Below are 24,156 nucleotides of genomic sequence, written 5' to 3'. Positions count from 1 at the left end.
CTGTGGTGCTCACTGTCAAGGAGCACATGGAACAGGCTCAACAGAGGGTGTATAATCTGAGCACCCATGTGCGTATGTTTGGACCTGTGGACAGAGTACATATTTTAGTACCCATGGTTGAGAGTTTTTAGTAGAGATGAGTGGTTTGGTTTTGGCTTGGTTAAGCTCGGAGCTGAAAATCTAATCTTACTACTATCAGGCTCTCGTGTGTTTTGGATAGCCAATAACTTAAATCAAAACTTGTGCAACTTTGGCGAAAAGAACAGAGTAGAACCGGACAACACATTTCTAGTTTTTGGCTAAATTGCAGGGTTGGGGGAAAAAAAGCTTATCTTGTTAACCTAATAAAACCCTGGAATGATAGGTTAGCCCTGTCAGCTGTACCTTGCTAGTCAGTCACCTCACTCCCTTTAGTACTGGAAGTGCCAGGTGTTTTTTTTGCTAAAAATGTGTCTAAGTCACAATGCGACTATATTGCACCAGCAGACTGCTGATTTATTTCATATGCGACACTTGTATATCTGCGTGCAACCGAGTCTCTCATTCAGCATACGAAGTGCGACGATGCAGTGGCCGCAGCTTTTTTTCCACGCAAAGTTCCATTTACAGACTTAGTTGCACACAGAACAGTGTCACATAAATTAATCGGCACAGTCAAATTAATCAGCACAGTCTCCTGGTGCATCCTAGTCGTATCACTTTGTGACTTAGGTGTCTTTTTTTTTTTTTTCAAGAAATGTCTAACACCTGCAGAGTAGCACAGGACCTGGCGGCTCACTCAGGCATTTCTTCATTAGGGTCCATAGGGATCCACAGGGATACCATGGGGATATTATGGTTTGAAGACCAAGCACCAAACTGTTAAAGCCTCTGCTCCCAGAATGCCCCAGGTCCTCCCCCATATATACCCCGCCCCTAGCCATAGGACTTCAGTTGTTCGTTTGGTGCGGCAGGATCAAGACGCACTTTTGTAACAGGAGGACTGCTTAGAGCAGTCCTAAGCTTTTATTTTATGTTTTATCTTATTTTGTTTTTTCTGAGTTGGCAGTACCAAGCGTCTGAATTAAGACGCACGTATTGCGGCTCCATATACCTCCGCCGGGTTGCAACATCAGTAATTGTGCTGGTGATTTTGGCGGGTCGCGGCTGAGCTTGGCTATCAACAATGCTGTGACCTGGACTGCATCGGATGTTCGGAGATGTCAGGTAAGGCGATTCCTCGCTTACGAGGAATCTCGCTTGGCAGTCTGTACTTCTGGTGTCCAAGACGCACCAGAAGCCGCTGCTGTCAGGGCCTAGGATTGTCCGCGTCCTCACTACACCAGCCGAGGCCTTATCGTCTGATGCCGGGGATCGACAGCAGACGCTATCTGCTGCCACGAGGCCAGCGTACCTGGCTGGTTAACGCAGCTTAGGGGAGGTAGGCGCTCCCCTGGCAGCTCCTCCCCCAACCCAGATGCAGTCCCTATGAAGGGTTTTGCACGTCTGGGTTACCTACCTAGACGCTCACGGTCCACGCTCAGTACGCCCTGTATCTGTTGGTCTCAGGAGGGTCTTGGTCAGTCTCCCCAAATACCTCTCCTGTGGTTAAGGTATATGGTGCTCTATGTCCTACCATTCCTTTGCGTTGCTGTAGTTGATTTAGAGCCGATTGTAATTATATTACATATGCATTGTATCTGACTGTTTGCTAGCTGCTGATTAATACTGTCTTTTATTTCTAAAACTGTCAGTTGTAACTATCACTGTATTCTCTCCATCCTCTTGGAATGGAGGTTTCTTTCTGAGTACTTCACATTCATTAAGATTTTGTGAAGGCTGTCACATAACATTGCAATTATTACCTTTAATTTTAACATGTCAAAAGATAAAGGGAAACAGGAGGGGGAGCAGCCTGCGCTGGTTCCATGTAAATCATGTACGGCTTATGTGTCCTCTCAGGAGGTAGAGGATGGGTTGTGTGCTGTCTTTTACAAAGAGCTATCTCACCAGTCCAGTCCCTGAACAAGAGCCATCTTGGGTTTCCTCTTTTTCCCAGGTTATGATGAAGGTTGTGGATTGGATGGCTGCTCCCACTATGCCTCCTTGGATGGGGATTGGTCCACAGTATGCTAGGTTTGCACCTCCTATGCATCCTTCCTGGAAGGATGTTGATGGCCATTCTAGTTAGAGTATAGCATCATCTAATGTTGATAATCGGTTATCTTTCTACCAGTCTGCCCAACATATGGATTCAGACGCATCATCAGGGGAATCAGATGATGCACAGGGTTCCTCTCCAGGATCTAGGTGATTCCTTCTTTGGTGAGGGCGGTTAGATCAGTCCTAGATATTCAGAATGATGAACCAGCTAATAGTAAGAAGGCTCCAATGCAGAAGGTGGTTAAAACGGAGTTCCCTGTATCTGAACAGCTTACAGTGCTTATCGAAGGAGGCATGCTGTAACCCTAATCAACGATTTTATGTGAATAAAAGAATAACATCATTGTATCCGTTCCCACCTTCTGTATGTACTAAGTGGGAGGTACCTCTACTGTGGATGCTCATGCAACACATTTAATCAGAAATGCTACATTGCCTATTCCATCCGCGTCTTCGCTGAAGGATTCCACAGATAAAAATATTAAAGCCTGTCTTAAAGCAATATTTTCGTCATCTGGAGAAGTTGCTTGTCCAGCTATGGTTGGAGTGTTGGTAGCCAAAGCTGTTGAAGTATGGATAGGGGAATTGGAAGATTCGCTACCAAATGCTACCAGAGAACAGATGATTAATATCTCCCACATACGGGAAGCAGCTTCCTATCTGGGAGGGGCTGCATTGGACGCTGAAGTTTTCACATCTAGGGCCCTTTGGTTAAGATCTTGGATAGCTGATACAGAATCAAAGAGGGCTCTGGAGGCCTTGCCTTTCCATGGAAAGGTACTTTTTGGAGCAGAGTTGGATAATATCATTACTCTGGCGGCTTCAAAATCTGCAGGTCTGCTATCTAAGTCAAATACAAAATCTAGGCAGTTTTCCTTTGTCTTTCCGTCCTTAGGGATGAGCAAAGGAACAGTCTTCCTCTAGGCTAACTAGTTTTTGCAAGTCTAAGCTACAAACTAAGGTCTGGCCCGGCAAGACGTCCAGCTTCTAAGCCGGACAACAAGCCCCTAGGCCTGGTACAGCGGGACTCCTCCTGGGGGATCCCTGGGTGGGAGGCCGACTTCTTCAATTTACGGATTGTTGGCGTCCAATAACAACAGATGCCTGGGTCCGAGAAGTGGTCTTTCAGGGTTATGCCCTCACTTTCAGGAGATATCACCATCAGAAGTTTTGTTGCACAGGTCCTCCCATCAGATGCGTACAAGGCCTTAGCTTTTCAGGGAGCCATTCCCCTGCTATAGGCAGGGGTAATAGTCCCAGTTCCTGTGTCTCAACAAGGAAGGTGTTATTATTCCAATCTGTTTCTAGTTCAGAAACCGAATGGGGCTTATTGCCCTATACTAAATCTAAAAACCATCAAAGGTTTATCAATGTACCCAAGTTTTGTATGGCAACTGTCCGGTCAATTATTTTGGCAATGGAGCCGGGGGATTACATGGTTTCTCTGGACATTCAGGATGCATATCTGCATGTTCCTATTATACCATCCCACCAACAATTCTTATGGTTTGCTATCCTTCAGCAACATTACCAATTTCAGGCTCAACCATTTGGCCTATCTACGGCTCCCCAGGTATTTACCAGTCATGATGGCCTATCTCAGGCGTCAGGGAGTCAGAATTCTGCCATATCTGGACGACCTGCTGATATTGGCGCAGACTCCGGTTATGTTACAAAGCCATCTTCAAATGACCATAGCAAGCCTAAGGCATGGCTGGATAATCAATTGGAAGAAATTGTTACTTTCTCCAACACAGCAGATGATGCATCTGGGAGCATTTCTGGATTCTCGGGCCAAAGGGTGTTTCTGACAGAGGACAAGATTGCGGGTCTATCATTGCGCATACGCAAGCTGCTACGCAAACGAAGGGTATCCATTCTGTTAGCAATGCAGGTCCTGGGAACAATGGTATCCACCTTCGACATGGCGGGGTATGCTCCATTCCATTCCAGGCCTCTACAAAGATTGATACTCTCCAGGTGGAACAGACAGCATCATCTGATAATGTCTCAGAGGATCCTTCTCACTCCAGGGGTTCATACACTTCCTACTGTGGTGGCTGAGAAAGGATCATCTAAACAAAAGGCACCCATTCGTGCTTCTCACCACGGTCGCCAGCCTTCACGGATGGGGGGCAGTGACAGGTCGTCACACCTTTCAGGGAAGAAGGACAAATCAAGAAAGTAATCTGCCAATGAACATTCTGGAACTGCGAGCAGTATACAGAGCTCTTGTCCATGGCACAGGACCTGCTACAGGGCAGGCCGGTCCAGATCCAGTCCGACAATGCGACCTACAGTGGCCAACCTCACTCAGGAAGGCACAAAAAGCTATGCAGCCATGAAAGAAGTGACAAAGGTTCTGATTTGGGCAGGACGTCATCTTCCGGCCATCTCGGCAATATTCATAACGGGAGTACTCAATTGGGAAGCAGACTTCCTAAGTCGCCAGGACATACACGCCGGAGAGTGGTCTCTCCATCTGGGAGTGTTTCAGCTCCTGGTAAACAAATGGGGTCTACCAGAGAAAGATCTCATGGCGTCGCGCCACAACCACAAGGTCAACCAGGTACGGGTCCAGGTCCGGAGACCCATCAGCAGCCTTCGTGGACGCACTGGCAGTTAGATGGGATTTCAATCTGGGGTATCTCTTTCCTCCGATTTCTCTACTTCCAAGAGTTCTCAGGAAATTCAAGCAGGAAAGTGGAACGGTAATACTGGTGGCTACGGCATGGCCCAGACATCATTGGTTCCCCGACATACAGAATCTGTCCATAGGCAGTCCATACCCTCTTCCTCTGTGGCAGGTTCTGCTAACGCAGTGTCCCTGCCGACATCCGGACTTACCTCGTCTGGCTTTGACAGCGTGGCTTTTGAATCTTCCATCCTAAGAGCAAAAGGTTTTTCCAGTTCTGTAATTCAAGCGATGATTAGGGCACAGAAACCTGCCTCTGCCCGCATCTATTACAGAGTTTGGTATTTTGGTCAATGGTGTTCCCATAAGGAAGTATGATCCAAAAATATTCAGGATATCCAAGGTACTGGCTTTTCTTCAGGCAGGATTAGAGAAAGGTCTATGCCTGGTCACTTTAAGAGTGCAGGTTTCTGCACGGTCAGTCTGGTTCCAGAAGAAGATTGCTTCATTTACAGATGTTCGAATTTTTGATTTTTCACCAGGATAAAGCTGTTCTCCGTACAAGGGAGGGTTACCTTCCTAAGGTAATGTCCCGTTTTCATGTGAATTAAGAAATTGTTGTTCCAGCTTTTCAGGCTCTAGACCTTTGTGTAGGTGAAGTCTCCCCGGATGTAGTTTGTGCTGTCCGTATCTTTGTAGAGCATACAAACTCTGTTAGAAAATCAGATGCTCTTTTTGTATTACCGTATATACTCGAGTATAAGCCGAGTTTTTCAGCACATTTTTTGTGCTGAAAAAGTACCCCCTCGGCTTATACTCGAGTGAAGTGTGTAGCGCTGACCGCACAGAGTTCGGTCAGCGCTACACAGCACAAACACCGGAGCCGGCAGCTGTGTGTTTGTTGTAATCAGCAGCCACTGAGAGTCTGTCAGACTCTCATCGGCTGCTGCTGCTCCCACTGCGGGAGCCATCTTCCAGCTCCCGCAGTGGGTAATGGGAGAGACGTCATGAGTTTCAGGTGTTTATTTTTTTATTTTTATTACGTCTCTATACTGGGGGGGGGGGGCTACTGAGGGCACTACCAGGGGAAGATTACTACAGGGGGCACTACCAGGGGGCGATTACTACAGGGGGCACTACGAGAGGGCGATTACTACAGGGGGCACTACCAGGGGGGGATTACTACAGGGGGCACTACCAGGGGGGGATTACTACAGGGGGCACTACCAGGGGGGGATTACCACTGGGTGAACTACCAGGGGGGTTACTACTGGGGGCACTAAAAGGGGGGGATTACCACTGGGGGCACTACCAGGGGGATTACTACTGGGGGCACTACCAGGGGGGATTACTACTGGAGGCACTACCAGCTGCTGCATTTCCCACCCTAAGCTTATACTCAAGTCAATAAGTTTTCCCCGTTTTTTGTGGTAAAAGTAGGTACCTCGGCTTATATTCGGGTCGACTTATTCTTGAGTATATACGGTATATGGTTTTCACAAATGAGGATGGCCAGCTAATAAGCAGACTCTGGCGAGATGGCTACACATGACTCTCTCTCAGGTGTACAGTCAGGCTGATCTCCCTGTCCCTAGCACAGTGACAGCACATTCTACTCGGTCTGTAGGGCCGTGGTGCCTCTGCTGAGTAATAGTGCAAGGCAGGCACGTGGTCTTCTGTCCACACCTTTCTTAGGTTTTATGCCTATGATAGTTTTGCCTCTCGGGATGCTTCCTTTTTGGTGACGAGTTCTCCTTTCTGCTCAGGAGCGTCCCCCACCCTAGGGGAACTGCTTTAGGACATCCCCATGGGATCCCTATGGACCCCGAAGAAGAAAATTAGAGTTATGGTAGACTTACCTAGATAACTCCTTTTCCTCGCACCTGGCTTCATTGGGTTATATTCTTTCAGTCACAGATTCCCTCATCTTATGTAAGAGTGTTTCTAGTGTACGATTGTTCTTCCTTCTCCTCTTTCCTTCTCCTGCCTTGAGGCTTGTTAACGAAACTGAAGTCCTATGGCTAGGGGCTTGGAATATATGGGGGGAGGACCTGGGGCATTCTGGGAGCAGAAACTTTAACTGTTTGGTGCCTGGTCGTCCAACCATAATATCCCCATGGTATCCCTTGGACCCTATGGACCTTGAAGAAAAGGACTTATCTAGGTAAGTCTACCATAACACTAATTATCGCGCTGCATGGCGCACTAAAGCTAGATGATCAAGGACACATCTGTATTTGTGTGAACTTTTTTTTTTTTTATTACCTTGACCATGTCACCTTTGAAAGGAAGAAGGTCCTCATCCTGCAGCACTGGTCTGTGGTTAATATGAACAATCAGGCCCCTAGCCTAGTGTCTTTTAGTATCGGTTTTTGCCATCAGATCAGACAGTTCTTGCAGTTTCTTGATAACCTAATGTTATTCAGAGAAGCCTGGTTGTGAACCCACAGCATTGGGAGTTCTAGGTGACTGTTGCGCATTCCCCATCTTGCCTAGGGATCTATGTTTGAGCTCTTCCTTACTGTCATTAAATGATGAGTCTGTACTATATGTTCAAAGCAATATAACTTGAGATACAGTATCTTTCTGTTTTATTTATTGTGAATTAAATAGTTTACTATGTTCAGAATGCCGTAATTTTAAATCCATTAGCTCCCAGATTTAGAGCACCAGGGTATCCAGGTTTATCCTCCGTTCCATAGCATAGAATAAATAGTGCGTCCCTGGGACCATAGAAAGAAGGTAATCCCCTGAATCTTAGTGAAAATCACTAGCGGTCTGCCTGAGCTAAAGACAGGAAAAAACACTGGGGACAGTGAGGGCTCAATTATATGCTGCAAGGTGTGCGTGTGTGTTTTTCCCGTTAAACTACTTGTCTTCAGCTATCTTGAGTGGACTTAATCCATTTTATGAGCTGCCATGGAATTTTGAAGGAGAAAGGAACATTACATTGGCCGCTTGTGGTTAACAGGTGCTGAGAAGAGTCCTGGAAACAATTTCCAGCACAGCTCCATTTGTTTCTGTAGCACATTCACTTCACTGGGATTTCTGCATGTAGTCTACAGCTCATTGGAAAAATGCAGCACAAAACTGGTTAAACCGCTCAGGCTAGCACATCTGGGTTTGTACACATTTGCTCCAATACAGGTTAGTAGACTTTTTCAAATGCAGTTAAGTGATTCGAACAGACTCAAATGGAACAAATATTTTCCACAAAAACCTTGCATGGATGGGTCATAGGGGTATCTTTACTAATGTGCGAGTTTTTAGAAGTGGAGTTGTTGCCCATAGCAACCTATCTGATTCCTAGGTATTATCTTTTAGAAGGTCCTAGATAAGTAAGTAGACTCCACTTCTAAAAATCTACACTTTAGTAATGTACCCCATTGAATTGAGTGTGTTTTATTCTTACATGTTTCTATGCATTGCACTTATGTTAAATAAAAGAAAAAAAAAGCAATTCAGATGCAGTGTTTGACCACCAGTGTGTAACTGACCTAAAACTGAAGACTGCTATCTAGTCATTACTTCATCCAGGGATTTCATCATCTAGTGCTCGGTGATCTCCTGACCATTTAATATAGGCCTTAGTGTAGGATAGAGTGTCTATGTAGCATAGATACCCACATTCAGGGTCATAGCTAGAATAGTGCAACCTGTGCCATGGCACAGGGCACCGCAGGGCAGGGGGCGCTGTTTGGGCCTGTCAATTTTCCTCTTTATTATCATTCTCACTTGTAGCTTCCTCTTCTTTTATCCCCAGCATCTCCTGGCCTCCCCTATCTCTTCCCTGGCCCTTCCCATGAGGCCATTGTCCTTTTTCAGGTGCACTATCTTATGTCCCTATTTTAAAAATGGGGCGCCAATGCTCTCTCTGGCACAGGGCACCAAAAAGTCTAGTTACGGCTCTGCCCACATTACAAATGGGGGGAAAATTTATGGTCTGATGTGACCAAGATAGAACTTTGTAGCCTCCTCACAAGATATTGAGGGGTCTATTTACTAAGCAGTGTTAGGACACAGAGTGAAAAGTGATGAGGTGCCAGCCAATCAGCTCCCAACTGTCATCTCACAGGCTGTGTTTGAAAAATGACAGTTGGGAGCTGATTGGCTGGCACCTTATCACTTTTCACTCTCTCCTAACACTGCTTAGTAAATAGACCCCTAAGTTTGGTGCAAGATTGACACTGCTTACCACATATAGACCAGTCATGTAGGAAAACCCAGTCCAAAAAGCTTGGGTGAGAATCATATCCTAGAAGTGTAATGACCCAAAGGTACAACAAAATCCTCTTTGTAGTGGTTATAAGTGTTTGTATATTTATATTTGTACTGGTTGCCCAGTCTCTATAATTAGGCTGCTCAATAATCTGCAACTATGATGAGGGTGTAACAGCCCTACAGTTTAAGGAGTCACTGGTGAAAACGGCAGATATATCACAGTTTGCTGCAGAACCTTGCATATAGTTTAACCACATTGATATTGATGGAGCATCTAGAGTTAAATGTGGATTGCTAAAGTCTGTTTTTCATTTTCTTATGCTTCACTTCATATGAATTTCACTATACAATATCTGTTAAAAATGTCCCCAGCTGTTTTACTGCCATGCCACACAGTGATGGTGGGCAAGGTTATAGTTAAGTTTACACACAGCTTTTGTTGCTGTAGTCCATATTCTAGTCTGTAGAAAACTTCTAATGCTCACAACTGTAATACATTTTTTTTCCCACCTGATAAATAGGTACCTGATTTACATTCTAAAGCCCACATTACAGATGAGCAGAAATTTTAAGCGATACATAAATGTCAGGTTTACAAGGTCTATTATGTTATCAGGTTTTTGTTGTTTTAATTGTATAAATAGTGTTTCCACTAGGCTGCGGGCAGGGCAAAGCCCTGAGGGTGCTGGCAGGGAGCCTGTTCGTGCACAGAAGGAGCACTCACTCTTGGAAAGGGGTGTGGTCGGCCAGAGAGCGGGCATGTCCTTGCGACACACCTACAATTTGTCACACTTGGGGGCTTGTCCTGCACTTTTGGTGGTGCAAGCTCTCCCATCACTGGTATTAGATGCGGTTTGCAAACATACGGCGTCCATACACTTGGCAGTTAACGTTCACCGGGGGGGAAGGCTCAGGGCAGGCAGTTTTAGTGGGGCTCTGCTAAAAGGGGAGGGTGCATTCTGCCCTTTTTAATATCAGGCTGGACGGTGGGAACACAATATAAACGTATTGTTTACTGTATTGACAATAAGTGCTAAATGTCCCATCTTTATAGCTTTACTATTTGTACTTGGTTAAAGGAGAAATCGTAGTTTCTTTGTGATATTATTTTAAATAAGAATTTACTGCGCTCTGAAAAAATGAATAAGTTGGTATAAGGCAGCACTTAATTAGATAAAGGGGTCCTCCTTCTTACATATACAATGAAAATAAAGAAAAAAAGTGCGCTCAGATGCTCAACCTGGTTAATTATGTCCTGAGATGAAAATGAATTGTCAATGCATGTAATTCATTAAAAATGTGGTAATTTATTCATACATTAAAATAGTTCAAGACGAATAATCCCTGTATATGTCAATATATAGTATGACTCAACCCTCCAAAGGGGTGCTGAATAAGAACCAGGTGTTAAAATAATCACCTGTATGTTTAGTGTCACTGTGGGGAGTCAGCTTATCTTTTAGGGACAAGCTCTCCGTATGTTCTCTGCTGCTATGCTTGTAACATACGTACCCCTAGCGGCTGCTATGCAGTCAACAGTGAGTGAACATATAGTGTATTATAAAGGTATAGGCACTAGCCACCTTCCTCAGTCTCACTGCGGGAGGTCAGCCTTTCTTGCAGGGATAGGCTCTCCGTATGATCTCTGTTTAAAACTTCTATCATACGTCTCCCAGGAGGTTACTATGCAGCCATCAGTGAGAAAGTGGCTTGGTGTAAACTAATGATTGACACAGTAAGCGGCGTCCCGCGCTGTTACTCACCCCACTTCTGGGTGACTTCTCATCTGAAGTCAAACCCCTCCCGGAGTGCGGAACTGTTTGCAGTATAGAGTTCTATGTAGACTTGCACTTCTGTGTGCAAGCATAGTGAGCCAATTGGTTGATGCTGTAAGTCTTTGGACACCAGATCAGACAGTCCTAAATGTCTGTCCGCTTGCTGCTGTAAGAGCTGCGCGCCTCCACGCTGCTCGCGCTGATACTGGAGAACTGTAGATAACGAGTCCCTCAGTATTGTATAACGGGGACTCAGTCCGGGGTTCCTCCTCTGTTTGAACCGCTCGTGCGGGAAGCTGGTGCACGCTGGCTGCTCGTGCTGCTTCTCACGTGCTGGTTGTATCCGGGTATGTCTCTGTTACGTCATGCAGGGATTCCCAACGCGTATCGGCCTCTGATTGGCCTTCCTCAGGGGGGTGTGTTTCTTGTGTCTGTGATAGCACTGCCTTTATAAAGTGCAGGCTCCATTCCTATTGGTCAGCAGGGGGCAACTTGAATAGCTTAACGACTGGTTAATTAGTTCCACATGAGATAAATCTGACTGTGAGAATCTGGTGAAAAGGTTAAAGACTAAGGGCCTGATTCAGAGCCGGACGCTATTTGCGCTCGCTCGTCCAGAAAATAGGGGTGGCTATTCAAATGAACCGTTCGCTGTTTGCGGTCTGTTCACACCTCTAGGTCTGAACGAGCGTACAAAACTTGCGGTCGTTTTTTGGGAAACTATGCCCCCTGGCCGCTCGCATCCTACGTCATGTCCGCTATTTATTAGATTAATCGAGTACATCGAACAGGGTATGAACTGCTCGCTATTCTTGTGGTCGGTTTTTGCTACCACAACTTTGCGAGCAGTTCTGGCTATAAAATAACCCAGTGACGTGGTCAATGACGCTGCTGTTTTAATTATGCACACTCATAAAACACCCGTTTTGACTTTTAAGCACGCCTGCGTTCTGATTTCCACTCCCCGTTTTCAAGCAACTTCCCCTGTTACCACCCACATACGCCTCATTCTGTCACTCAAATTGTCAGCATTCGCTATTTTGCGAGCACATGAATTTCGACCGCACTGACTGGTTCGCGCATGCGTATAACGATCCGTACGCATGCGCAGTTGGCCAAACATCGCTCGGAGCGAACGAGCTGCCGCTTACGAGTGGCTCCGAATCAGGCCCTAAATGGGAGAATCTGATGGTTGCTCTATAATTATCTCTTTACTGATAAATGGTATCGTATTGGAGTCTTGTCACTACTTGCATAGTGAACATCTAGTGTGGTTCTGATTAGTAGTCTAGCAAATAATCTCAACAATCATGTATATTTAATAAAATAACATTGATTCATTATGATGTTACTGATTGGGGCAATTAGGTAGATAGAAACCCAGAGATGTATGGTGATGTAAAAAAACGGTATATACAATAAAGTAAAATTACACGGATGGTTATTAGATGTCCATGGGTTATGATGCTGGTATATACTGTACACCGGGGCTTTCCAATTTTATTAATAAATCGATCATTAATTATACGATAATTGTGGTGTTTAAATTTGGTTTACATATGTTTTTAATTAATTAATATATATCAATAATCTGACGTTAGGCTGTAATCACTGAGTAGATCTCATTGTCTATATTTAGTCCTCGTGGTGTCATCGTCTTTAAAGTATAGATCCATTTGAGTTCTTCATTATTGATTTTGTTAATAGTCACCTCCTCGCTAGTTTTTTTTGTACCAACTGTATGCCTATTACTTTTAATCCTTTTGGGTTACAGTTATGTTCTAATTTGAAGTGATTGGAAAGACTGTGTGTTTCCAATCCTTTCCGAATGTTTCTAATATGTTCTGCAGTTCTGGTTTTTAAAGCACGGACCGTCCTACCCACGTACTGCTTACCACACGGGCATTGCGCTAAGTATATAACCCCTGTGCTTGCACATGTAATAAAATCAGTGATTTTGTATGATTCCTTCGTTTGTTGTGAAAGAAAGGATTCTTGGCCTTTTGTGGTGTATGTTAATACATTACAACTTTGACAATTGCCACATTGGAAAAAACCTACAGAAGGTATTTTTCCATCTATTGTTTTCTGTGTCGTAATAGTGGGTGTTATATAGCTTGATACTAATTTGCTTTTTAAGTCTGGCGCTTTCCTGAATGTTATTGATGGTTTTGATGTTAGAAAGTCAGAAAGAATTTCATCCTGTAGAAGGATATGCCAGTGTCTCTCTAATATTTTGGTTAGTGATTTGTTGTCTCTGTTATATTGTGTTACAAAGGTAATCGCACTTCTTTTGTTTGTTCTGTTCTTATGTTCCAGAAGTTCAATTCTTTCTACTTGTGCAACTTCGGAGAATGCTGTTTGTACTAATTGTTCGTCATATTTTTTCACCAGAAATTGTGTTTTTAATTGTAGCCCCTGTTCTTTGTATATATTAATGTCGGAACAATTCCGTCTTATTCTTTTAAACTGACTGCTGGGGATATTCCTCAGCCAGTTTGGATGATGTCCACTATGAAAAAATAAAACTATTTACATCCACCTTTTTTTGGTATGTTTTTGTTTTCAGTTGTCCCTGTTGTATATAGATTGTAAGGTCTAGAAAATTAATTTCTGTTTGGCTATGTGTAGTTGTAAAAACTAAATGGTTGGCATTGTTATTTAAATACTGAGTGAATTCGATCAATGACGCCTCCTCTCCTTGCCAGATGAAGAGGAGGCATCTTCTCCAGAGGACCAGGTTTGCCGACCAGCCATGTTGAGACCAGATCTTGTTGTCTTCCCACCTACTCATAAATAGGTTTGCATAGCTGGGGGCAAACCTGGTCCCCGTTGCAGTACCTGTGGTCTGTCGGTAAAATTCCCCACCAAACCAAAGGTAGTTCTGTTTAAGGATAAATGTTATGCTGTCTATAATGAATTGTCTCTGCCTTGGATCTAATTCTGTGTCTTGTGTTAAGAAGTGTTCTATGGCTTGTGTTCCTTGTTCATGGTCACACTATATAGTGATGCAACATCACTGGAACACAACCAATAATTCTTCTGCCACTTGATTTGATCCAAAGTTTTAAGTGCATCAGTAGTATCTCTTAAATGGGATCTTTGTTGTTTTACATAAAGTTGCAGAAATTGGTCAATGTATTGTGAAAGATTGGCCGTTAGAGAATTAATTCCTAAAACTATTGGTCGGCCCGGTGGATTTGCATTGTCCTTATGAATTTTTGGCAGGTAATAAAAGACAAGAATAATTGGATGTGGATCTTTATTTTCATTGTGATATTATTTGTCTGAAGAAAGCATTTCATACAGTTCTCTCATCAAATGCAGTTTCCCATATATCTCACAGCATTGAAGTTGTAAGGTAAACAGAAAGCCAGCCTGGTAGCGAGCATAGTGCAGCCTTGACATTCATCCAGCTATTTCAGAGAAACAAGCTGCCTCACACTGATGCTATGATCTCAGAATATGATCTGTCGCTTATTCACAAATGGAATGTGGCATTGTGGGCCACTTATAAGTCCCTTGCACAGTATCTGAAAAATATCATCACTATTCTAGACCCGGAGTTTGCAATTGAAAAACCCAAGCTGACTCATTTCATTTACAAATGTATAGTTCAAAATTTCATCTAACTTTCTTTCCACGCTGTCTGGGTAGCGATAGCCACAGAAGGCTGTACCATTGATGGTTTTAAAAAATCAGTAGAAAAACATTGATGGTTTAATCACAGATAGCTGAGTGCTGCGCATGCGCAGACCTCAGCCTTATGGCCTTTGCTGTCGATGTTTTCTCAGCATCGGCTGCTGCTATCGATGGAGCAGCATCGATGCTGTGCCATTGATGACCAATAACCCTCCCCAAAACCTCCCACTTGCCATTGCTTATAGACCATCGATAGTTGCAAATCAGAGTAATGAATGCAGCATGGAAGAGAAATCCTTACATCTCATTCACACACACATATAAATGGTTTTCCTTGACAACAAAAACGAGTGGGGAGTCCTTCAGATAACAATTTAAGAAGCAAGGTACTGAATTTATCTGATGTTAATGCTGCATTGACATGTAGCAGTGGGCATCTTTGTTTCTGAACTAATCCCTTAATAATTTATATCCCTGTCATCTGATTTAATTCCATGAGTAAAGTAGGACATGCACAGGCTAACGCTTGGTAAATGATAAATGTTTGCACAATATATTTGTATACTGTACCACCTTCATGTTACAGACTATCAAAGATAGACCTTTAGGTTGTAAGCTTTCCCGAGCAGGGATGTTTTCCCTCTTGTGCTTGTCCTTTCCTCATTTATACCATCCTCTCCTCACTAACAAAAGATTTCACCAAACCTTAGAGTTCAGACGTCCCGCTGCTGGTATGGGTCTTGTGGCTGCTGCTATGCGGCAATGTTTATAATGTTTTGTACTGCAAGTAATGTTATTTGCTGTTTATACTGTTCCTGTATGTAAGGCAATGCAGACCCCTTGTGGCATTCTATAAATAAAGGAAAATAATATTAGACTGGGTTATATGCATTTATATGACACTGATATAGTTTATTTGCTACCTAATAACAGTATAGACTAATTACAGGTAGCTACATTTAACTACATGATGGTCTTCTCACACTTTTATTGTAGGCAGCATACTGCAGATATGATGGAAGACAAGGGTCCTCGGGTTGCAGACTACTTTGTAGTTGCAGGACTGACAGATACCTCAAAACTTCTGGACCATGACACGGGCCGAGTAGAGACCAAAGCAATTGGCCCCAAAGCTCCAATAACTGACATTGTCATTATCAACCAGACAGCTGGTGAGACTGTGCCAGAGGGATACACATGTATTGAAGTTACCTCGAGTGGTCTCCAGGCAAATCTTAATCACGGCAGTCTGAAGAGCCCGGAGCTGTTCATTTGTTACAAGCGCGAGAGGGGGAAGTCACCACTGACAGATATTGGGTGAGTGCTACATTGTTGTGTTTTTTTTTTTTTTTTGTCATTTATTATAATTATTATTGATTTATTAGATATAGCCTCTTTCTCGTATAAGAGAGAAATATATTAAAGACAAGAATACATATATAAGATCATCGGATGGAATTAATATATGCCTAATTCAATGCATTTACCTGCCAGTTACAGAATATACTTAAAGATATACTTATTTAAACCATACTGTCCATATCTTATGCAGAGGGCTATCCTCTTATGGTGCATACACACGGTCAGATTTTCTGACAGATCTGAATGATAACTATTTTAAAAATTGTTCATATCTGAAAGAATATCTGACATGTGAGCCTGCAAAGATGAACAATGCGCGTTCCCGATTGTCAGATAACGATATCTGACATCTGATGTGTTTGCAGTCAGATTTGGACGATTCCATTCATTTTAATAGTCTAAAATCGTTCAAATCGTTCATCTGATAGATCTGACCGTGTGTATGCACCATTAGATCAGGACATCTTAAAACAACATTTTCATAAATCGGTGTTTCTCAAGTAGAATCTTTGCCGTAACACTGCAACAATATTACTGAACTGTTTTGTATACTTTTACTAATGCATGCCGACAGCAGATTATTATATTAAAATGATATATTCAGCAACAGTTGTCGCACAAGCAGTTTTAAATGTTGCAGATATTTCTCTTGCTGGCAGGAAAACTGCTGCCTAAAAAGCTCTATGTATTATCTGTGCAGTTTCTGAGCAGCAGTGTTATTGTGTGACAGGTGTAGGAGAGAAAACGCAGAGTTTAGGAGGTACTTGTTTGCTTTAACTGGTTTCATGCTAGTATTAAGTGATTAATGCAACTATATTAAAATGGTTAGACCCAGAAATGTTCTCATATGATTTCCACTATTTTGCAGTTTGTTACTTAAACTTAGCAGTTTTTTCTTCTCCATAAATTGGTTTCATTAACTGTATTATACATTGAAAACTGCACCATTTAAGGGTGCATTTTATAATAAGGTGAACTTTTGTTTGCTGAAATTGAAAATAAATAAATAAAAACCTGATAAATGTGGGTAATATAAATCTAAATTTTGTATGAAATGTAAAAAACGGAACATCCAGGTGCCTGGTGTTGGTAGGGACATGGCCTTGCATGCTATGACAATCCAGTTATTTGGTAAATTACAGGCGGATGTTAACCATAGCACCCTGTCAGATTCTAGCTATCATTTATAGTCTAAAACAGTGTTTACCAACCTCGGTCCTCAAGGCTCACTAACAGTCCTGGTTTTATTGATGGCCATATTTGAGCACAGGTTACTTAATTAGTACTCCAGTTATTCTGATTTTACCATCTGTGCAGTGGCGTATCTCCCCTGGGTAGCAACCGGTGCAGGCATGTGAGTAATGCGGCTTCGCTGTGCGCCGGTTAAAAGTGAGCGCGGTCTCGCTGGTAGGGCGTGGCCTTGACGGTAGGGGGCATGCTGCCCGATCCCACGTTCTAGTTACTCCTGGGGTAACGGAGATGCGGACTGCCCCCGTGGACCAGTCTATGTGCAGTGCCGGCTCCCTCACTGTGTCAGGAGCTGAGTGCTGCACGCAATGCTACAGTACAGCACCCGCCTCCTGTCACTGAGGAGTCGTCAGCACTTTGGTGTCATCCCTTGGCGGTTGACACCTGGGTGCAGCCCGCACCCCCCATGTGATACTACTGCATCTCTATTCAAGCATGGATATCCTTAAAACCTGGACTGTTATTGTGCCTTGAGGACCGAGATTGGGAAACACTGGTCTAGAATATGAAAATAAAAAGTGATCTGTGACTTCCGAATTTGGGCTCGATCTCCCAGCTCCCCGGAGAAAAGATGTAGGTTATCCATTTATGTTGATCAAACATCAATGTATCACGGTTGATGGGTTTTCCCCATCGATAGTGGAAGATTGATGGTTTCCCGCCATATAAGTTTTTGAACCAATCAGTTCTGATATTTAATTTAATTCTTTCTGAATTCAGCCAACGCCTATCTCTTCCAAGTGCCAGGCTGTTACACTTTGAATTTGTGACTTTAAATGACATGTGCACCTATCTACCCAGAATAAAGCAGCACTTCTCATGTCTGCCACACTGCACTGCTATCTTGCAACTGGATAGGGTGAGCCAGAGTTAGACCACTTTTCTTAGCGGTATATATGTGACAATCATAGGGAAATTCAGGATTATAGGGAAAGTGTCCACAAGTCAGTTTTTTTTTTTAATACATGGCTTCCAGAGTCCGTATTTGTTAGTGATCCTGAAAATGGCCTGTATATATTAAACACATTAGTAAACACTGATTTTCTGATGCTTTTCACCATACCTGTATGTTTGTGTCTCTTTTTTTATTTTTTTTATTTTATATTTCACAACTGTTTATCAGTTTGTTAATGTTTTTTTCTTCTTCTTCAGGGTACATAGGGATCCACAGGGTGACAATGGGGTGTAAGTGGTACTTGGAGGACCAGACACCAACAGCAAATCTTTTTCCTGTTTCAGGATGCTTCGGTCCTTCCCCTTACAGCCTGAGGGCGACTCAGTTTTGTTGGTGTCTGGCAGGAGCTGGATCACCGTTAGAACAGTGGGGCTGCTATTAAGCAGCCCAAGATGTATTTATATGATTTTATTTTCATATTTATTAAATGCATCAGGGCTAGACGGTCCTCTGGACGTCTGCACTGCTGCCCCATCATCCCTCTGCGACACCAGCCCTCGGCTATGTACTCTTGGCGGGGTTCTGTGGGGACCTAGCTAGTAGGGCTTCTCGGACCCCAGACTGTAGCCGGGACTCAAGGAGACAGGTAAGGCGGATCCCCGCTTGCGTCTATGTGCAGTCTTGCCTCCGGTCTCAGGAGACCGACTGGAGGCGCTGATGTGGACACCGGTTCGTCCGGGACTTCACTAGACCACCAGGGTATTACAATACTGGCGCAGGACACATATTAAGGCCAGGGACCCGATGGTTGTCGTCAGCATAGGGGAGAAGGCACTCTCCCTGCGGCCCCTCCGCCGGCTTAGGGTGCCATTCCACTGCGGTCTTGCCATCCCTGAGCTGCTCCTCTCTCACCCTATGCCCCCTCTGAGACTCACGGCAGCCATTTTCTGCATTCAGGTCTCCGGGAACGCTGGGTCCGATCTCCCTGTATACCTCTCCCAGGAGCCAAGTTATACAGCGCTATTTTCTACCAGCCACTGCGGTCTGTGTTACCAGCCACTGCAGTTACATTGTATACTCTGCATTGTATGTGACTTGTGCTAGCGCTGCTGTCTGTTTATTTTTGTCAAACTTTCAGCTTATACCTTTCCTTTTCTTTCATTATAACCCTGGAATACTGAGGTATAGGGGGTTTATTGTACCTCACATCTACCTATATTTGTGAGGACTATCACATACTGTATATCTGTGTTGCGCACTACACTGTGCCATATTGTACAAATATCTGGGTTGCTCACTGCACTGTGCTAGATTGTGTGCTACAATTATCCTTCAGCTATTTCTGGCAAAGGCAAGAATAACAAGCAGCCTGCTGCTCCCACTCTTGTCTTGCAAGTCCTGTTTAGCAGGCTTGGCTTCAGAGTATCTCATTCAAGATGGTCTGTGTGTATCTTGTTATATGGCACCTGGCCCCTCTGCCTCGGCATCCTTTCCTCAGGACCCACCCTGGGCTTCCTCTTCACATGTGTTGGCAAAAATTGTGAACCACCTAGCAGTCACGATGGTAGCTCCCCCTATGGGATGGCCACAGCAGTACTCCCTGCAAATCCGTTGCCTCCCCCATGGGTAGATGCACTTTCTACCTTAGTGCAGAGTCTAGCAGCTACCTCTACAACCTTTCAACAAATGCTGCAATAGGAAAGACCCTTACCTAGTAAACCTACTGAGCGTGCTGTGTTATCTTCCCAGTCCACCCAGCTATCAGATTCTGAGATGTTATCTGGGGAGGCAGAAGACGCAGACCTGTCTCGCTCTGACTCCCCCCTCGGGAGAAGAAGAGCCCCCCTCTAAATTTAATATATCAGCACTTGTAAGAGCTGTAAAATCTATTCTTCAAATAGAAGAGACAGAACCCACTTCTAGGGCAAAAGAGCCAATTTGTACGCTACAGAAGGTAGTTTTGCCAGAGTTTCCTCACTCAGATCAGCTATCTGCTCATATGTGTGAAGCATTGAATATACCTAATAAAAAGTTTCAGCTGCCTAAACACTTGATTTCCTTTTACCCTCTTCCAGCTACTGGTTGCACTAAATGGTAAGTTCCCCCTTCAGTGGATTCCCACATGACACGCCTAGTTAAGAATGCTACCTTTCCTATCCATACTGCAACCTCCTTAAAAGAGACTATGGATAGAAGGATGGAAACTTGCCTGAAGTCTATATACTCTTACAGGAGCTATTACTCGTCCTGGGTGGCAAAAGCTATTGAGAGTTGGGCAGAGGCCCTAGAAGATACATTTCCCTCTGATGCTTCCAGGGATCAGCTGTCATACATATATCACATTAGAGATGCAGCTTCCTACTTAGGGGAGGCGGCTTTGGATACTTGACTCCTAGATTCCAAGACATCTGCTACTTAGCCCGCCATATTATTTGGCTTCGCTCATGGAAAGCAGATTCGGACTCTAAAAAGGCTTTGGAGTCTCTGCCTTATTCTGGGGAGATCCTTTTTGGCCCAGAGTTGGACAAGATTGTGACTACCATGGCAGCTTCCAAGACAGCATTCCTGCTCTCTTCATCTACTACGAAGCCTCGGATGTCATCCTTCCGGTCCTTTCATCCCCAAGGATAAGCTAAAGGTCAGTCCTTTCCACGACAGTCGACATCCACAAAGGCCTCCAAGCCTAGGACCAAACAGGCCTGGGCTACAAGACGTCCACCTACCAAATCTGAGGACAAGCCCTCAGCTTGACCGGGCTGTCCTCTCCCTGGGTGCTCTCAGGGTTGGAGGCAGACTTCTTCAGTTGGCCCAGTTCTGGTGTCAAACCACCTCAGACACCTGGGCAAGAGAAGTGGTCTCCCATGGATACGCCTTCTCATTTCTGAGGTGGCCCCCCCAGCAGTTCTTATGCACAGGACCCAAGCAGAGCCCTGCTCCTCCAGAAGGCCATTCAATCCTTACTACTCTTGGGTGGAATAATTCTGGTCCCCTCATCACAGAGAGGGAAGGGCTATTATTCTACCCTTTTCTTGATTCAAAAGCCCAACGGGTCTCATCGGCCTATCCTCAACCCTAAGTCTCTGAACAAATTTATCGGTACCAAGGTTTTGTGTGGAAACCTTACGCTCTATTGTCCTGGCTATGAAGCCTGGGGACTTTATGGTGTCTCTGGACATTCAGGACGCTTACCTACATGTACCTATAGTGCCTTCTCATCAGCAGTAGCACTTCCTTTTGTGCTTTCTACATCTCCTCAGGTCTTTACCAAGATCATGGCAGTTATGGCAGCCTGTCTACGTCATCGAGATCAGACTGCTCTCATACTTGGACGAGCTCTTAGCAAGCTCCCTATAAATTTTTCACCGCCACCACAAGTTATCATTGGCTTTCTACAAACGCATGGTTGGCTGATAAACTGGAAAGAGTCTTCCCTGACCCTTTCTCGAAGAATGGTACATCTGGGAGCCTTCCTGGGCTCAGGCTCAGAGAATCTTCCTGACAGCACACAAAATCTCTGTATTACAGCACCAAGTGCGCAGATTACTCCACAGTCGCTGAGTTTCAATTCACTCTACAATGCAGACCTTGGGATCCATGGTGTCCACCTTCGACATGATGGAGTTCACTCAATCTCACTCCAGGCCCCTACAAATCCTGATCCTCTCCAGGTGGAACGGGCTGCCTCAGATCCCAGACGATGGGCCTCTCTACAGAGGTTTGTCTGTCCCTATCCTGGTGGCTACAGGTGTATCACTGGACTGGACACTCCTCACAATGGACGCAAGCCTACGCAGGTGGGGCGCAGTGACCGACCAGAACGCCTTCCAGGGGCGCTGGTTTCCAGCCGAGGCGGTCTTACCAATCAACGTACAGGAACTCTGATCCATTTACAAAGCCTTCACTCTGGCAAACCTGTACAAGTAGTCTGACAATGCCACATCAGTGGCCTACCTCAGTCACCAAGGAGACACTTTAAGTCGGTCAGCAATGGCAGAAGTGTCCCGCATTCTCATATGGGCCGAACACCATCTCCCAGCCATCTCCACAGTGTTCATCCCGGGGATTCTCAATTGGGAGGCAGATTTCCTCAGCCGTCACGACGTGCATGCAGGAGAGTGGTCTCTCAATCCAGATATTTTTCTGCTCCTGTTGGACAAATGGACGTGGACCTCATGGCCTCATGACAAAACCACAAGCTTCTAGTGTACGGGGCCAGGACAAGGGACCCCGACGCAGCCTTCATGGACGCATTGTCTGTGAAGTGGGCCTTCTGCCTCAAGTTCTTTGGAAGTTCAAGCAGGTAGGGGGCTCGGTCCTGTTGATATCTCCAGCTTGGCCCAGACACCATTGGTACTCCGATCTTCAAAGTCTTTCCAAAGACGTTCCTCTCCAACTTCCTCTATGACCAGACCTGTTGTCTCAGGGTCCCTATCTACATCTGAACCTGACCTGTCTGTCTTTAACAGCTTTGCTCTTGAGACATCACTCCTAAGGACTAAAGGATTTTCCAGCTCTGTGGTCCAGACTATGCTTAGAGTGCGTAAACTGGCCTTTGCCAGGATATATCACTGAGTGTAGCACACAAATTTCCAGTGGTGTGCTACTAGAAACTATTGATCCTCAGGTTTTTAGGGTTTCTAGAATCCTTGCTTTTCTTCAAGCTGGATTGCATCTCGGACTCCTCCTAGCCTCTCTGAAAGTGCACTTCTCTGCTCTGGCCTTCTGGTTCCAGCACAGAAATGCTCCTCTACCGGATGTTCACACCTTCCTGCAAGGTGTTCTACAACCTTCCTTTATCCCTCCGGTGGCTCCGTGGGATTTGTCAGTGGTTCTCCACGCACTTCAGGAGCCTCCATTTGAACCCCTGGATTCAGTAGATGTCAAATAGTTCACTGCGAAGACTCTGTTTCTTTTGGCTATAGCATCTACCTGTAGGGTATTGGATTTAAGGGCGTTCTCCTGTTGCTCCTCATTTCTAATCTGTCATCCAGACAGGGCTGTTCTTCGAATGCGCTCTGGCTTCGTTACCAAGGTGGTCTCTCGTTTCCACCTCAATGAGGAAATTGTGGGTCCGGCCTTTCAATCACCAGACCTCTAGGCAGGTGAGGTGTCTTTGGAGGTGGTCCGTGCTCTGAAGATCTACGTGGACCGTACTAGTTCCATCAGGAAATCAAATTCCCTCTTCATCCTATATGGATTTCATAAGAAAGGGATGGCCAGCTAACAAACAGACTTTGACCAGATGGCTTTGCATGACTATCTCACCGGCTTCCATGCAGACTGGCCTTCCTGTGCCGGCTACAGTCTCTGCTCATTCTATTCACTCTGTAGGTCCCTCGTGGGAAGCCTGCCATGGTGCATCTACAGAACAACTATGCAAGGCAGCCACTTGGACTTCTGTCCACACCTTTCTTAGGTTCTTTGCCTTTGATACATTTGCTTCTCAGGATGCTTCCTTTGGGTGCCGGATTCTCCTCTCAGCTCAGTGGCGTCCCTGCCCTTGAACAACTGCTTTGGACTTCCTTGTCTCCCTGTGGAGCCCTATGGACCCTGAAGAAGAACAGGAGAGTTATGGTAAAACATACCCTTGTTAACTCTTTCTTCAGAGTCCATAGGGTCCAAAGGGCACCCGCTTTGATGCACCTGGCTTCTATGGGTTGATTCTTTTGGTCACTTGTTTCCTTCTCTGTGTGAGAGTGTGATTCTTCTGTGTACCAGTCTTCCTTCTCTCCTATCCTGCTCCTGCCTTGGGCATGTTAACAAAACTGAGTTGCCCTCAGGCTGTGTGCGGGGTATAGGGGGAAGGACCGGAGCATCCTGGGACAGAAAAAAGCTTTGGTGTTGGGTCCTCCAAGTACCACCTACACCCCATTGTCTCCCTGTTGACCCTATGGACTTCGAAGAAAGAGTTAACAAGGGTAAGTTTTACCATAACTCTACTTTTTAATATATATCAATCCTCTCACTATGTCATCATCCTTGTGGGTGGACATATGCAAAATGAGTGTGGTGGAAAATCGCTAGCTTCTAATAAAAAATTGCATAATGTGTAGCACAGACACTGGAGCTTTCAGTTTGGCAAAAAATTGTCCCGTTCTTTGTCCCGATCAAAAAAATTGAACGCGTAGCTAGTTTAATTATTGGCTCATTCCCAGGACATGTTTGTGCTAGAATTTTCACCATAGCAGTTGGTGAATAGATGCCATGCGCATGGCATCTGTTCACAGTGTGGAGGC

At 44.7% G+C, this 24,156-nt stretch overlaps 1 protein-coding gene across 1 annotated transcript in view; it reads left to right on the top strand.

Annotated features, from left to right (window-relative positions):
• The window catches only part of DENND4C (DENN domain containing 4C), a 178,444-nt gene that overhangs the window by 41,535 nt on the left and 112,753 nt on the right, over nt 1–24,156 (top strand). Inside the window, exon 2 of the mRNA XM_088459585.1 lies at nt 15,412–15,732. Coding sequence (XP_088315711.1) covers nt 15,428–15,732 — 305 coding nt within the window. The 5' untranslated portion in view covers nt 15,412–15,427. The remainder of the gene's footprint in view (nt 1–15,411; nt 15,733–24,156) is intronic.

The sequence above is a fragment of the Taudactylus pleione genome, unplaced genomic scaffold (assembly GCF_031769625.1).
Source record: "Taudactylus pleione unplaced genomic scaffold, aTauple2 ptg000915l, whole genome shotgun sequence".
Taxonomy (NCBI): Eukaryota; Metazoa; Chordata; class Amphibia; order Anura; family Myobatrachidae; genus Taudactylus; species Taudactylus pleione.
Note: the sequence above shows the minus strand (reverse complement) of the source record. Positions and strands in the feature narration are given on the sequence as shown.